At 41.0% G+C, this 14,712-nt stretch overlaps 1 protein-coding gene across 2 annotated transcripts in view; it reads left to right on the forward strand.

Annotated features, from left to right (window-relative positions):
- The window catches only part of syde2 (synapse defective 1, Rho GTPase, homolog 2 (C. elegans)), a 170,601-nt gene that overhangs the window by 15,157 nt on the left and 140,732 nt on the right, over window positions 1-14,712 (forward strand). For both annotated transcript variants that reach the window (XM_043698582.1, XM_043698583.1), the window contains exon 2: window positions 3,050-3,754. In XM_043698582.1, coding sequence (XP_043554517.1) covers window positions 3,050-3,754 — 705 coding nt within the window. The remainder of the gene's footprint in view (window positions 1-3,049; window positions 3,755-14,712) is intronic.

Genomic DNA, 14,712 nt, shown 5'->3' on the forward strand with positions numbered 1-14,712 from the left:
GTTGAAGTCCACATTGATGCCCTGGGGTTGAAGTGTTCCGAGGCGGAAGATGAGGCGTTCTTCCTCCAGGCGTTGGGTGGTGAGGGAGCGGCGGTGAAGGAGGCCCATGTCCTCGGCAGAGTGGGAGGGGGGGAGTTGAAATGATGGGCCACAGGGCGGTGTGGTTGATTGGTGCGGGTGTCCCGGAGATGTTCCCTAAAGCGCTCTGCTAGGAGGCATCCAGTCTCCCCAATGTAGAGGAGACTGCATCGGGAGCAACGGATACAATAAATGATATTGGTGGATGTGCAGGTAAAACTTTGGATGTGGAAGGCACCTTTAGGGCCTTTTGTTTTACATTTTAGTGGTGTTTCTTAAAGAAACTGGAAACCCAGCAATGTATAAATCCCATGTACAATGAAACACAAACCCAGTATGTACAGTGGGTAGAGACAAAAAAAACTGCATGTACTGGAATCCAAAGTAGGCAAACAGGAGGCTGGAAGAACACAGCAAGCCAGGCAGCATCAGCAGATGGAGAAGTCAACATTTTGGGTGTAACCCTTCAGGACTAGATGTAGGGCAGGGGAAGCTATAGATAGTGGTGGGGGAGGAGAGTAGCAGAATGGTGAGGTGGTGATGGGTGGGCACAGGTAGTGGGTGCAACCTGGGTGATGAGAGGGAAGGAAGTTCGGTAGGTAGAATGGAAAGAGGGAGCTGGAGCGTGGGTGGGAAGGTTATTTGAAATGGGGCTCTCAATGTTAAGTCCTCCGGGCTGTAAACTGTCCAGGAGGAAGGTCTGTAGCTCCCTTACACCCCACATCTAGTTCTGAAGAAGGGTTAATACCTGAAATGTTGCACCACCTGATGCTGCCTGGCTTGCTGTGTTCTTCCAACCTCCTGTTTGTCTACGTGCAATGGGTAACCTGGCTATGTGAATATTCAGTTTTTGTACTGACAGTAATATTGCAGTCACCGTGGGACGATGATGCATTAGGTGGATTTTTGGGGACACCAGGACTTTGACCCAGTAACAGTGAAGGAGTGGAAATTTACCTCCAATTAACAATTGCTATGTATGCTTTGATTTTGGAAGGCTGAAAGATTTTTTTGCTACTATTATCTTAAAATATTAATCTACAGAAAGTAATTTTTGTTGGAAACTTTGGTCTTATTTGGCAGAAATTTGTCAAGGGAGAATCATCCTTGCTGGTATTTCATAGTTTGCCACTTCAAAGAGGAATGCGAATTGCTTGATAGTTAATTAGACAGTAGAAAAGCTCAGTGGCATGAGAATTATTGTTTTACTTCAGAATCTGTAAATGCATTCCTGGTGCTACTGAACCAACGTAATTTATTCTTTCTCAATATACTATTGTGCCTTGCGTGAGGGTAGAATAGATTCCAGTCCCACTTTGAGTTCAGTACAAAAATGACACTCAAGTGTGCAGTATGTCGAGAATACTGCTCTGGTGTCGTCTTTCAAATGAGACATTAAGCCTGCGGCATGGCACTATTTCAAATAAGAGCATGGGAGTTATCTTGTTGTGTGCTAATATTGGTATCAATATTTATCCCTCAATCCACATCAATAAAACAATTATCTTGCCATGATTACATTTGTGGGAGTTTGTGTGTACATTGGTAATTGTGTTTACTACAAAACAACAACTGTACTTTAAGGAAGTACTATGTTGGCTTCAGAGTGCTGAGAAACCTCTCATCCTGAAAACTCTGATCTAAATGTGTCTTCTCCCTGAGGTCAAATACTTATGACAGAAAATAGGACTGTTTGAGCATTTAAATAGAATTTGGGCAAGTGTATAGAAATTACGTAGGTTTGCGTGTGAACTTGCTGATGTGAAGTAATATGTTGGATTATGAATAAAATGTTTAGTATTACAAAATGTGCTTGTTTCATAGTTGATGAGTTCAGACATGTATGTGAATGAACAGAATGCCATCCGGAATGAGGTACATGCACTTTTTAAAAAAAAGTTTCCAGTTGAAAAGTGATTCAGTTGTGGGTTAATTTCTAAAGCACTTGTTTAGGAAAACTTACCTGATGCTATCAGCATTGAGAAACAATCAACAACTAGTTGAATCTGTTATCTGACTTCTGTTGGAATGTAGTGCAAGTATAAACATGCTCATTATTTGTAGTCCCTGAAAAGTAGCAATATACCAGCATGTTGCAGTGCTTGCGTGTTTTGTGACCACTGCATTCCTATGAAAGTATTTGCCTAGAAGGCAATATTATGCAGTATGGCCAGCCACGACTGAAGACTGGTAGTAAACACATCTTTGCTAAAGTGATTTGGCTGTATTTACACTAGAACAAGACAGTCTGCGTTGCCTGTTTTGCAAGGGACAAGTGGACATGTTATTTTCACATTAAATTGCAGCGTTTTAGCCCAAAGATTAGAAGTCTTAAGTATTGGTTCCAGGCTAAATATGTACAACACAATTTAACTAACTTATTAAGGACCAACTATAGCGTGGTCCAGACTTTTCAAGAAATAGCGTATACTGGTGGTTCTTGCTTTTAACTAGTTCAGGACTGTGCAGTTTCTTGCTACAGGACAAGATTTAGCCACTTAAGCTATTTGTAGATTGGGCTGGCTTTCATGTCTCAAAGTGGATATGTACTTACGACCTTAAAGATGTTAGGTTCAATTTTGAAGATGGTAACTATGATCTCGAGATGGTGCCCAAGGTATAGGATTGATTATAAATCCAAGGCATTGCAAGAATTGTAAAAGTAGACAGATTCACTGTGTGTGAACTTCCATAAATATGTAACAATTGTAAAAGTAAGCATTTTGAAGGTGATGACTCTTTCTATTTGAGCTGGAAGCAGTTGAGCCTGTAGCTATTGGCAAATCTAATTCCATACAGTACTCAGACATTTTTGGTTACTGAAATTACTTGTACTTTGTTAACTTATGAATTTCAGGATTTGGAAGTCATCTTTTTGAAAGGTTTAATGAGACTTGTTTTATTGTATCTGAGTGTACTTTTTTTTCTGCAAAATTGATAAGCTTTTCCTTTTTCTTCCCTCCCAATGAAGACTTCATTGAAACAATTCATGCTTCTTCTGTTATCAAGAGAGAATTGAAAGTCACTGAAGCTACTGAACTCAACAACCACAGGCCACACATAAACCACATTACGGTGTCCAAAAAACGAAACTGGCTGCAACAATGCACACTCAACCCTCAAATGAACGAAGAGACCAATGCCTCTGTAGCAGTAGAGCTAACAAATCGTATGAGTAGTCCAAATCCCTTACACGAAAGCAAGCAGCAGCCTGCAGTTCTGCCAAGAGAACATATCCAACAAAATGATCGAAGGCATACTGAAGGGAACTCTCTGGATCATAATGAAGAAAATGATGCAGATGATGAAGGGGAAATATGGTACAACCCTATTCCAGAAGATGAAGAAGTCGATCTGTCACATATAAAACTTGCAGTTGCCCCGAGGATTTCTGTGGCTAAAGTTGATAAGCCTGTCAGCAGCTTGCAGATGAAGCAATGTTTATTACCTGGTGGTGATTTGTTAAAGGGACAAATTATCTTGGGGACCTCTGAAAATTGTTCTGAAAGTGTGCAAGAAACCCAGATAGTTCCAGTGATTGATGTGAATCAGGGAAATTCTGTGAATTCTACAAATCCCACAAACAGTGGGCAGCTGCATAGGCAGACCTGTGTATGCAAGTTTAAGAGTGAGGCGACCATGGAGGAAATCTGTGTCCACAGGCCTCCAGTTTCAGGTAAGCTGTTTGTATTGTCTCAGGAAGCTCTTGTAGAATGTATGGATAATAAATTATCAAATAATTTTAGTTATAATTGCTATTTATACCCTTGAAATTTGTTTTGGGCATTATAAGCATCTACTTTGAGCTTGGGAAAATGGGTAACGCATATACCTCTTTTTGGTTTTTGCATGTGTAAATCTGCTTTGCTTCTTAGTGAGGTGTTAGCACTACCTTTTTAACTGACTATTATTTGCTAGTTTTTCAATAACCTGTTTTGTTAGAGGTGTATTGAATTCCCATTGTCATTGATCATGCAACATTAAGCTGCTGTATATCAATAATGTACGTTTGCTGCAATATCAATTTTTGGCTAGAAATGTGTAGCAACAAAAGGATGCACACCAAACATTTAAGCAAGTTTCTTGAGGCAGCATTTAAACCTGATGACTACTTTAGGCATTGCATACTTGGTACTGCATTCAGGGCATATAGGTTTTGGAGCAGGTAATGCGCTAATCTGCTAGAATAGTACTGGGTTTTAAAAGGATTAGTCTCAGTCATAGAGATATACAGCATGGAAACAGATCCTTAGGTCCAACCCGTCCATGCCGACCAGATATCCCACTCCAATCTCGTCCCACCTGCCAGCACCCGGTCCAAATCCCTCTTTAAACCCTTCCTATTCGTATACCATCAGGATGCCTTTTTAAATGTTGCAATTATACTACCTCTTCCACTTCCTCTGGCAGCTCATTCCACACACACACTCCACCCTCTGTGAAAAGTTGTCCCTTAGGCTTCTTTTATATATTTCCCCCCCTTGCCCTAAACCTATGCCCTCTAGTTCTGGACTCCCCCCACCCCAGGGAAAATACTTTGTCTATTTATCCTATTCATGCCCCTCATTTTGTAAACCTCTATAAGGTCACCCCTCAGCCTCTGACACTCCAGGGAAAACAGCACTAGCCTATTCAACCTCTCCCTATAGCTCAAATCCTCCAACCCTGGCAACATCCTTGTAAATCTTTTCTGAACTCTTTCAAGTTTCACAACATCCGTCTGATCGGAAGGAGACCAGAATTGCACGCAGCATTCCAAAAGTGGCTGAACCAGTGTTCTGAACAGCCGCAACATGACCTCCCAACTCCTGTACTCAACACTCTGACCGATAAAGGAAAGCATACCAAATACCTTCACTGTCCTATCTACCTGCAACTCTACTTTCAAGGAGCTATGAACCTCCAAGGTCTCTTTGTTCAACAACACTCCCTAGGATCTTACCATTAAATGGATAAGTCCTGCTAAGATTTGCTTTCCCAAAATGCAGCACCTCGCATTTATCTTAATTAAATGCCATTGACCCCAAGATCCCATTGTAATCTGAGGTAACCTCCTTGGCTGTCCACTACACCTTCAATTTTAGTGTCATCTGCAAACTTACTAACTATACACCTCTTATGCTCACATCCAAATCATTTAGTAGTGGAAGTAGTGGACCCAGCACCAATCCTTGTGGCACTCCGCTGGTCACAGGCCTCCAGTCTGAAAAACAACCCTCTACCACCACCCTCTGTCTTCTTCCTTGTGAGCCAGTTCTGTATCCAAATGGCTAGTTTTCCCTGTATTCCCATGAGATCTAACCTTGCTAACCAGTCTCCTATGAGGTGCCTTGCCAAACGCCTTATTAAAGTCATATAGATCACATCTACCACTCTGCCCTCATCAATCCTCTTTGTTACTTCCTCAACAAACTCAATCAAGTTTGGGAAACATGATTTCCCATGCACCAAGCCACGTTGGCTATCCCTAATCAGTCCTTGCCTTTCCAAATGCACGTACATCCTGTCCCTCAGGATTCCCTCCAACAACTTGTCCACCACCAACGTCAGGCTCACTGGTCTATAATTCACTGGCTTGTTCTTAACACCTTTCTTAAATAATTGCACCACGTTAGCCAACCTCCAGTCTTCCGGTGCCTCACCTATGACTATCGATGATACAACTATCTCAGCAAGAGGCCCAGCAATCAGTTCCCTAGATTCCCGTAGAGTTTTAGGGTACACCTGATCAGGTACTGGAGATTTATCCACTTTTATGCGTTTTAAGACATCAAGCACTTCCTCCTCTGTAATATGGATATTTTTCAAGGTGTTGCCATCTATTTACTACGTTCTATATTTTCCATGTCTTTTCCACAGTAAACACTGATGCAAAATACTTGTTTAGTACAAGTAGATCAGTCTTTATCTGAAATCCGTAAAGCTCTGAAATCAGAAGTTTTTTGTGAAGTGTTTTCTCATTAACAAGGTTGTTTGGCGTGCAAAGTTAACCCAACTCCACACACACTCGATGAGTGTTACTCAGATGTGACGTGGGGGTGTGGCTCAGCACCGACAGGCCTCCATTCTGTTTCACAGCCCGTTTTACTGTGTCTGCTGTTGGATAAGATTTTTCAAACTTTTATCATCAAACTGCCACTTAATCTGAAATTCGAAAAATTCTGAATTCCGAAAACCAGCTGGTCCTGAGCATTTCGGGAAAAAGGATTGTGCACCTATATCTCCCCCATCTCCTGCAGCTCCACGCAAAGGCTGCGTTGCTGATCTTTGAGGAGCCCCTGTTCTCTCCCGAGTTACCTTTTGCCCTTGATGTATTTGGCAAAACCCTTTGACAAATAGAGTTAAGGAGAATCCAAAGCTATCTCATGTCACCTTTTTGCCCTCCTGATTTCCCTGTTAAGTATATTCCTACTGCCTTTATACTCTTCTAAGGATTCACTCGATCTATCTTGTCTATACCTGACATATGCTTCCTTCTTTTTCTTGACCAAACCCTCAATTTCTTTAGTCATCCAGCTTTCCGTATACCTACCAGCCTTTCCTTTCATCTTGACAGGAATATACTATCTCTGGACTCTTGTTATCTAATTTCTGAAGGCTTCCCATTTTCCAGCTGTCCTTTTACCTGCAAACATATGCCCCAATCAGCTTTTGAATGTTCTTGTCGGATACTGTTAAAATTAGCCTTCCTCCAATTTAGAACTTCAACTTTAAGATCTGGTCTATCCTTTTCAATCACTATTTTAAAACTAATAGAATTATTGTTGAGACATCAGATTCAGAACATTTGTAGTACAAAAGGAAGCCATTGCCACCCTGTGTCCATGCTGGTCAAAGATGTGACCGTACTAATCCTATTTTCCAGTTCTTGGCCCAAAGCCCTCGAGGCCATGGCAATGCAAGTAAATACCTCCTTAAATGTTACAGGAGTTCCTGATTCAACCACCCTTTCAGACAGTGTTTCAGATTTGTTCACCCAGAGGGTAGTGGCAAATTCTCAACTCTTCCCTTAGCCTCCATCTCTTATCCAAAATCAACGCCTCCTGGTTACTGATCCCTCTCCTAATCAAGAAAGGTGCCTTACAATCCACCCTGTCTTTGCCCCTTTATAATCTTACACACCTCTGTCAGATCTGCCCTCAACCTTCACTGCTCCAGGCAAAACAACTCCAGCCTACCCAATATGTCCTCCCAGCTCAGATCTTGCAGCCCGGGCAACATCCTGACAAACCACCCCTGTACCCCCTCCAGTGTATTCACATCCTTCCTGTAATGTGGTGACCAGAACTGCTCAGAGTACTCCAGCTGTTGGTTGTTATCATCTACAGTTTCATCACAAATTCCTAGCTCTTGTATTCTATGACATGGCTAATAAAGACCAGGATCCCATTTGCCTCCTTGATCACTTATTGACTGCTCTGTTACCTTCAGGGATCTGTGAATATGCAACACCAAGGTCCATCTGAGCTTCAGTACTTCCCAGAGTTGTACCAGTCACATTGTAGTCCTTTGCCTTGGTAGGCCTCCCAAATGCATTACTTCTCATTTTTGTCTTGGGTTCTTGCTTGCTTGACCAGTTTGTCAGGAGTGATTTTATAAAAAGCTTAGCAAAATTCCATGTGGACTACAATTACTCTCATCAGTACTCCTGTTAGCTCTTCAAATGTTTGTTTAAAATTTTGAAAGATTACCTTCCCTCAAGTCCATGCTGAATTTCCCTAAATGTGTTTTTTCCAAACTCTAATATAATCTGTCCCTCTGAGTTCTTTCTAATAACTTATCTACCACTGAGGTTAAAATGACTGGGCTATTATCTCCTGGTCTATCCTTTGTTCTGTTTTTTAAGTGATGAGATCATGTGAGGAATTTCCACATCTGTGCTCAGAATGAATCTGAGAATTATTGCATGGGTCCCTTGTATCTTCTCTGAATCCCTCAACAACTTGGGAGACATCACATCTGGGCCTGTGGGTTTATCCATCATGCAGGTTGCTGAACCCACTAGTGCCTCTTCACTCTCTAAGTTAATCTCTCTGTCCTCCTTCCTGATGTCTATCCCTGTAGCCATTGTGAAGACTGACACATTATTTACTGAAGACTGTGTTCACATGTTCTGGGTCTAAACACAGATTCTCTCTGTAGTCCCTAATGGACCCTATTCTTTGCCTCCTTATTCTCTTGTTCTTTATACTTTTAAGAAACTCCTTTGGGTTTTTCTTGAATCTAACCATGAATGCTTTCTGGTGCAATCTCTTTCCTTTTTAATATTTTCACTGCACTTTTATGCTCCTCTAGGGACTCTGCTGCGTTGATGCATCAGTATCTGCAAAATTTTATTTTATTAATCCTCACCTTTATGCCCCTTGGCACCCAGGCTTCTCTGCTTCTGGTTTCATCCTTTGCACTGTACTGTTGATACTTCCTCTGTGTGAATGCCTCCCATTGCTCCAACACTGTTTTATCTGCTCGTAGCTGCACCCAGTCTACTTGATCTAACCTCAGTCAAATTAGCCTTCCCCCAATTTAGAATGCTTATTCCCAGCCCATCCTTATCCTCTGCTATAATGATCTTAAACAAAACTGAGTTATGGTCACATCTCCAAAATGCCCTCCTCTCCTGATGCTGCCCAAGCTCATTTCTGAATGTTAGATTCAGAACTGTCCCTTCCTTTGTCCGGCTTTCAGATTTAAAAGTTCTCCTGGATGCAATTTAAGAACATTGGTGTTTAAGATATGGAGGAAACAATTAATTCCAGTTAATGAGTAGTTAAAATCCCCTATTACTGCCTTATATAATCAAATTTCAGAGAATAATATTTAGGGAAGGAAATTATCCCTTACGTGGTCTGGCCTATATGTGACTCCAGACCCAGAGCAATATGTTTAAATTGAGGACATTTGTATCAACTAGTTTCTGTTTATTTGAGTAAAGATAAAAGAGGTGATCTTGTGGATTTGTTTTAAGGTGATTGAATGATTTCATTGGGTGGGTAGATAGAGGGAAAGTTTCCTCTCATTGAAGTCCAGAACAAAGGGGTAAAATCTTAATGAGAGCCAGGCCATTCAGAGGTGATGTTGAGCCACTTTTGGAACTCCCTCCCAACAGTATCGAGGCTAGGTTATTGCAAAACGTTTTCAAACTCACCTCTCGAATGATTCATAAAGGACTGATCATGGCCCACTCTTTCAAAGTAGTAGTCACAAATGAGTAGTTATTTAACATAATGGAGGATTGAAATTTTTTTTTAAAAATTATCATCCTAGTATTGACTTAATCTCTACCTCAGTTGCCATTATTTTCAGACAAGTTGTCAATGTGTTAGCTGATTATCCTTAACTTTTAGAATTTATTGATCAGACTGAAGTATCATAGATTTGTCAGTCTCAATTCCATTTCTTACTCATAGTTTTAATTCCTTTTTGATATTTGGTTGTTTGGTATAGTGATATTGCAGACTGATTGCAAGTAGAAATGTTATAATGTTCTTGTTACCTGTGTATCAGGATCATGTCTTTGGGGCAGGTTAGAGGACCCTGATACTATTTAGGATTGCTTGCCAATACTGTCCAGAATTAACTTTCTAACCTATCGTACTCTCAGAAATAAAAATCAAAATGTGTATATATGGTGGGAGTGTAGATGTGAACTGTCAATCAGCAGTGATCCTGTTGAATGGTGATACAAGCTGGCAAAAGCATATGATCCATCCTAATTTGATTTTTAAAATAGCTTTATACGCTATGACTTCTGTCCCAATTTTAATAGACCTATAGGAGTATAAGAACAGGAGTCGATCATTCAGCCCTTTAAGGTGGTTCCACCATTCAATTAGATCATAGCTGGATCTGTGGCTTAACTGCATATACTAGCCTTTGGCCCATATCACTTAATACAGTATGCTTAACAAAAATCTATCTCTAAATTAAAATTAACAACTGATCCTGCATTTGTGCAAGAGTTTTATTACCCTTTACAGGAGTGCTTCCTAATATCTCCTCTCAACAATCTGACCTTAATTCTCAGACTGTGCCCGTAGTTCTAGAATTCCTAACCAATGGAAATAGTTTATTTATACACCTTGTCTTTTCCTGTTAATACCTTAAAGACTTTGATCAGATTCCCCCTTAACCCTCTAAATTCTGGAGAAAACAGACCTAATGTGTGTAATCTCTCTTCATAACTTAACCCCTGAAGTCTAGGTATTATTCTTGTAAATGTATGTTGTGCTGTCTTCTAGGTCATTCTATCCTTCCTAAGGTGTGGTGCTCAGATCTCTGCTCCAAGGATTTACCCAGGATTTTGTGTAACTGCAGCACAATTTCTGCATCCTCGCACTGGTCCCCTAGATATAAAGGCCATTCTGTTAGCTGCCTTGATTATTTTCTGCACCTGTTTGTGACTTTTTGAAGATCTATGCACGTGAACCTTCAAGTCTCTTTGGACATCCACTGTACTTAACTTCCAACCATCTGTAAAGTGCCTTTATCTATTTTTTTCTGGTTCGAAATGGATAATCTCACACTTGCTGGCTTTGAACTCCATCTGCCATAGTTTTGCCCATTCACTTATCTATTTCCTTCTTGCATCTGTTGTTTTGATTCTTCCTCCGCTGCAGTGTGGCAGTAAGTTCCATGGATTCACAGCCCTCTGAGAGAAGTAGTTTCTCTTCATCTCAGTTTTGAACTTAACTTCCTCTCACTCTATATCTATGATCTCTTGTTTTCGACTGTGTCCCGCAACAGGGAGCATCTGTTCAACATCCATGTTATCAAACCCTTTCAGCATTTTCTGTACTTCAGTCCGACTCTCTCTCTCTCCTCTTTCTCCTCCTCCTCTCCTTCCCCCTCCCCCCCCAAACCCACATATCATTCTTAACTCCAGTGAGTACAAACCCAAGGTTTTCAATTCCTCGTGCAACACCCATTTCATCCCTGGAATCAATCTGGTGCACTGCCTCCCATGCCTTAGGTGGGGAGACTGAAACTGGGCACATTACTTCAGACCTGGTCTCACCAACACCTTATATAATTGTAACAACACAACTTTGCTTCTATAATCCAGTCCTTTTGCAATTAATGCCATGATTTCATTTACTTGGATTCTCATTTTGTGACGCATGCACAAGGGCGCACTGACACACTTTGAATCTGCTTCCCATTTAAATAATTTGCCTTTTAATTTTCTGGCTAAAATGGATGAGCTCACACTTATCCATATTAAACTCCATCTGCCAGATTCTGGCCCATTCTCTTAGCCTATCAATATCCATCTATAAACTCTCTAACTCCTCATCAGAACCTACTTTCTTGCCTAGTTTAGTTTCATCTACAAATTCTGTTACGCTACATTCTCTCCCTGCTTGCAGATCATTTATATGGAGTATAAATAGTTGAGGTCTAGGAACTCAGCCCTGCTAGGTAATTACAGTTCACCATCCAGAGAAGGGCCCATTTATTCCACCCTTCTGCTTTGTCAGTCAGTCAATCCTAAGCCAATACCCTTAAACCCCTGGGATCTAATTTTCTGGATCAGTCTTTTATGTGGCACCTTGTCAAATGCACACATGTAGGAAAGACAAATGTCTCAAAATTGTGCTATGATTTACTGTGTTGGTATTGATGTTTGTACAGATTCAAAAGTAATTAGAAACATTTACATTGTCAGGTAATTTAGCCCCAGGTTTTGCAATTTAAGTCAAGGTGAAAATTATCTTCAGGATTATATTTTGTATTAAGGGATGTGTTAATACTATTCTTCAGCTTTTCAATTTCAATGGATGGCAAAGCTATTTTGTGCTGCTTTTGAAATTAGAGATTTTAATTGCTGTTAAAGACAACTCTGCAAGGGTCCTTGAATGCAGGCAGTTCTAATTTCTGCCGCTCAGTACAAGTTACAACGGTAATTTCAATGACTTATTTGCACCATTATTGAAGATACTGTATACTTCACTGATAGGGTTAATAGCTTCTCCAATTTCTTATTGTGGATACAGTTGCGGTATCCTGGATGATAGGATGTAATCTGGTACTTTTCCCTCTGCTTGACTCTGACCACAGGAATCATCATGGCACATTTGAGATATTTGACCTTGCTCTGCTTCTCCGTAGCTGGACGTTATACCAGTAAGCAATATATGTATAAATTGCACACACTTATTTGAGTGAAGTCTAATATGAATGAGAAGGCTAAAGGCCATAAAATTTGGATAGCCTGTCACTCTGTTCTAAATATTTCTCTCTGGTTGTCTTTAAATAGCAGCTTTTTTTTTAAAAAAAAAGTTTTTCTTTTAACAAAAAAATAGCAGCTTTGTTTTTAAAAATACCATGATATATTTGAATCTTCTCTGAATTGGGTCCCTTTGCAATTAATTTCACTTGCACAGATTTTTTTTTTTACCAATTTTGTGGAGCTTTTCAGTATCTTGTAGTGCACGTGAAGCATGAATTGAATGTAGTGGAAGTATGAGATCTACATTGTTCCTTCTGCCATTCTGTAAGGTTTGAACTTTTCTTCCACTGGCTATCTTTGAATTAAAATTATATTTAATTGAGTGAGATGCAAACTCATCAGTATTAACACAGTGCTAATTTGTTTTGCTTGCAGTGGTTAGTTGGTTTTAATTTGACAGATGGGTTGGTGTGTTTGTTCGTTGTCAAGAGTGCATTGAAATCAGATAACAGGATGTAACTTTAAAAGCAGTCATACTGAGCACTTGACAGTCATGTGGAAATAATTTTGAGAAGCAGTCAAACAGGAAACTAGACATTTTTAAAATTCCATCCAGCCTCCCTTGTTGAAATCAAGATTATAAGACATTAACCAGCTGGGATATTTAAGCCTTAAACTTGCATGTATTCCAGTGCTAGAAAGGCATGTGTTGCTTTACTGTGTGCACTCCAAAGGCATGAGGCACTGAAGTCCAATTATTACTGACAGTAGAACTGGATCATTACTGCTGACTGCTGATAACCTGTTCAGTGAAACTGGTCCATATGCTTTTTCATTATTTCATCATGGGATGTGGACATCGCTGGCTGCCCAGCATTTATTGCCTGTTTCTAGTTGTCCTTGAGAAAGTGGCGGTGAGCTGCCTCCTTGAACTGCTGCAGTCCACCTGCTGTGAGTTGACCCACAATGCCTTTAGGCAGGGAATTCCAGGATTTTGACCCAGTTACAGTGAAGGAACCGCAGTGTATTTCCAAGTTAGCTTGGTGAGTGGCTTGGAGGGGAACTTTGCAGGTGTTCCCATGTATCTGCTGCCCCTGTCTTTCAAAGTGGAAGTGGTCATGGGTTTGGAAGGTGCTGTCTGAGGATCTTTTAGCGAATTTCTGCAGTGTATCATCTAGATAATACATATTACTGCTGCTACTGAGGTAGTGGACAGTTGATGTTTATGGATGTGATGCCAGCCAAATAGGATGGTGTTGAGCTTCTTGAGTGCTGTTGCAGCTGCCTCCATCCAGGCAAGTGAGGAGTATTCCATCTCATACCTGACTTGTGTCTTGTAGATGGTGGACAGGTTTGAGGGAGTCAGGAGGTGAGCTACTTCCCGCAGTATTCCTAGCCTCCGACCTGCTCTTGTGGCCACTGTTGAGTCCAGTTGAGTTTCTGATCAATGTTAACCATAAGGATTTTGATTCAGTGGGGGATTCAGTGATGGGAACACCATTGAATGTCGAGGGGCAGTGGTTAGATTGTCTCTTTATTGGTGATGGTCAATGCCTGGTGTTTGTGGTGCAAATATTACTTGCCACTTGTCAGCCCAAGCCTAGATATCCAGATCTTGTTCCATTTGAATATGGCCTGAATCAGTATCTGAGGAGTCACAAATGGTGCTAAACATTTGCAATCATCTGAGAGCATTCCCATATCTGACTTTGGGATGGAGGGAAGGTCATTGAAGCAGTTGAAGATGGTTGGGTTGAGGACACTGTGCTGAGGGATTCCAACAGAGATATCTTGAACCTGAGATGACTAACCTCTGACAACCACAAACATCTTTGTGTGCCAGGTATGACTCCAACCACGAGACAGGTTTTTTTTCCCTAATTCCCATTGGTTCCAGTTTTACTAGGGTTCCTTGATAGTGAGTTTTGAGAGGATTTGTAGCTCAAGTTGAGGTCCTGGATGTAGGTTTGCTCGCTGAACTGGAAGGTTTGGTTTCAGATGTTTTGTCACTTAATGGTAAGGTCCTAGGGAGTGTTGCTGAACAGAGACCTTGGAGTGCAATTTCATAGCTCCTTGAAAGTGGAGTCGCAGGTAGATAGGATAGTGAAGAAGGCGTTTGATATGCTTTCCTTTATTGGTCAGAGTATTGAGTACAGGAGTTGTGGGATGTCATGTTGCGGCTGTACAGGAAATTGTTAGGCCACTGTTGGAATATTGTGTGCAATTCTGGTCTCCTTCCTATCGGAAAGATGTTGTGAAACTTGAAAGGGTTCAGAAAAGATTTACAAGGATGTTGCCAGGGTTGGAGGATTTGGTGAGAAATCAGAGCTCTCCAGTTTCCTCATTTCCCTTCCCCCCACCTTGTCTCAGTCAAATCCTTCGAACTCAGCACCACCTTCCTAACCTGCAATCTTCTTCCTGACCTCTCCGCCCCCCCCCCCACTCCCGCCTATCACCCTCACCCC

Source organism: Chiloscyllium plagiosum, chromosome 11, assembly GCF_004010195.1.
Source record: "Chiloscyllium plagiosum isolate BGI_BamShark_2017 chromosome 11, ASM401019v2, whole genome shotgun sequence".
In the NCBI taxonomy this organism is placed as follows: domain Eukaryota; kingdom Metazoa; phylum Chordata; class Chondrichthyes; order Orectolobiformes; family Hemiscylliidae; genus Chiloscyllium; species Chiloscyllium plagiosum.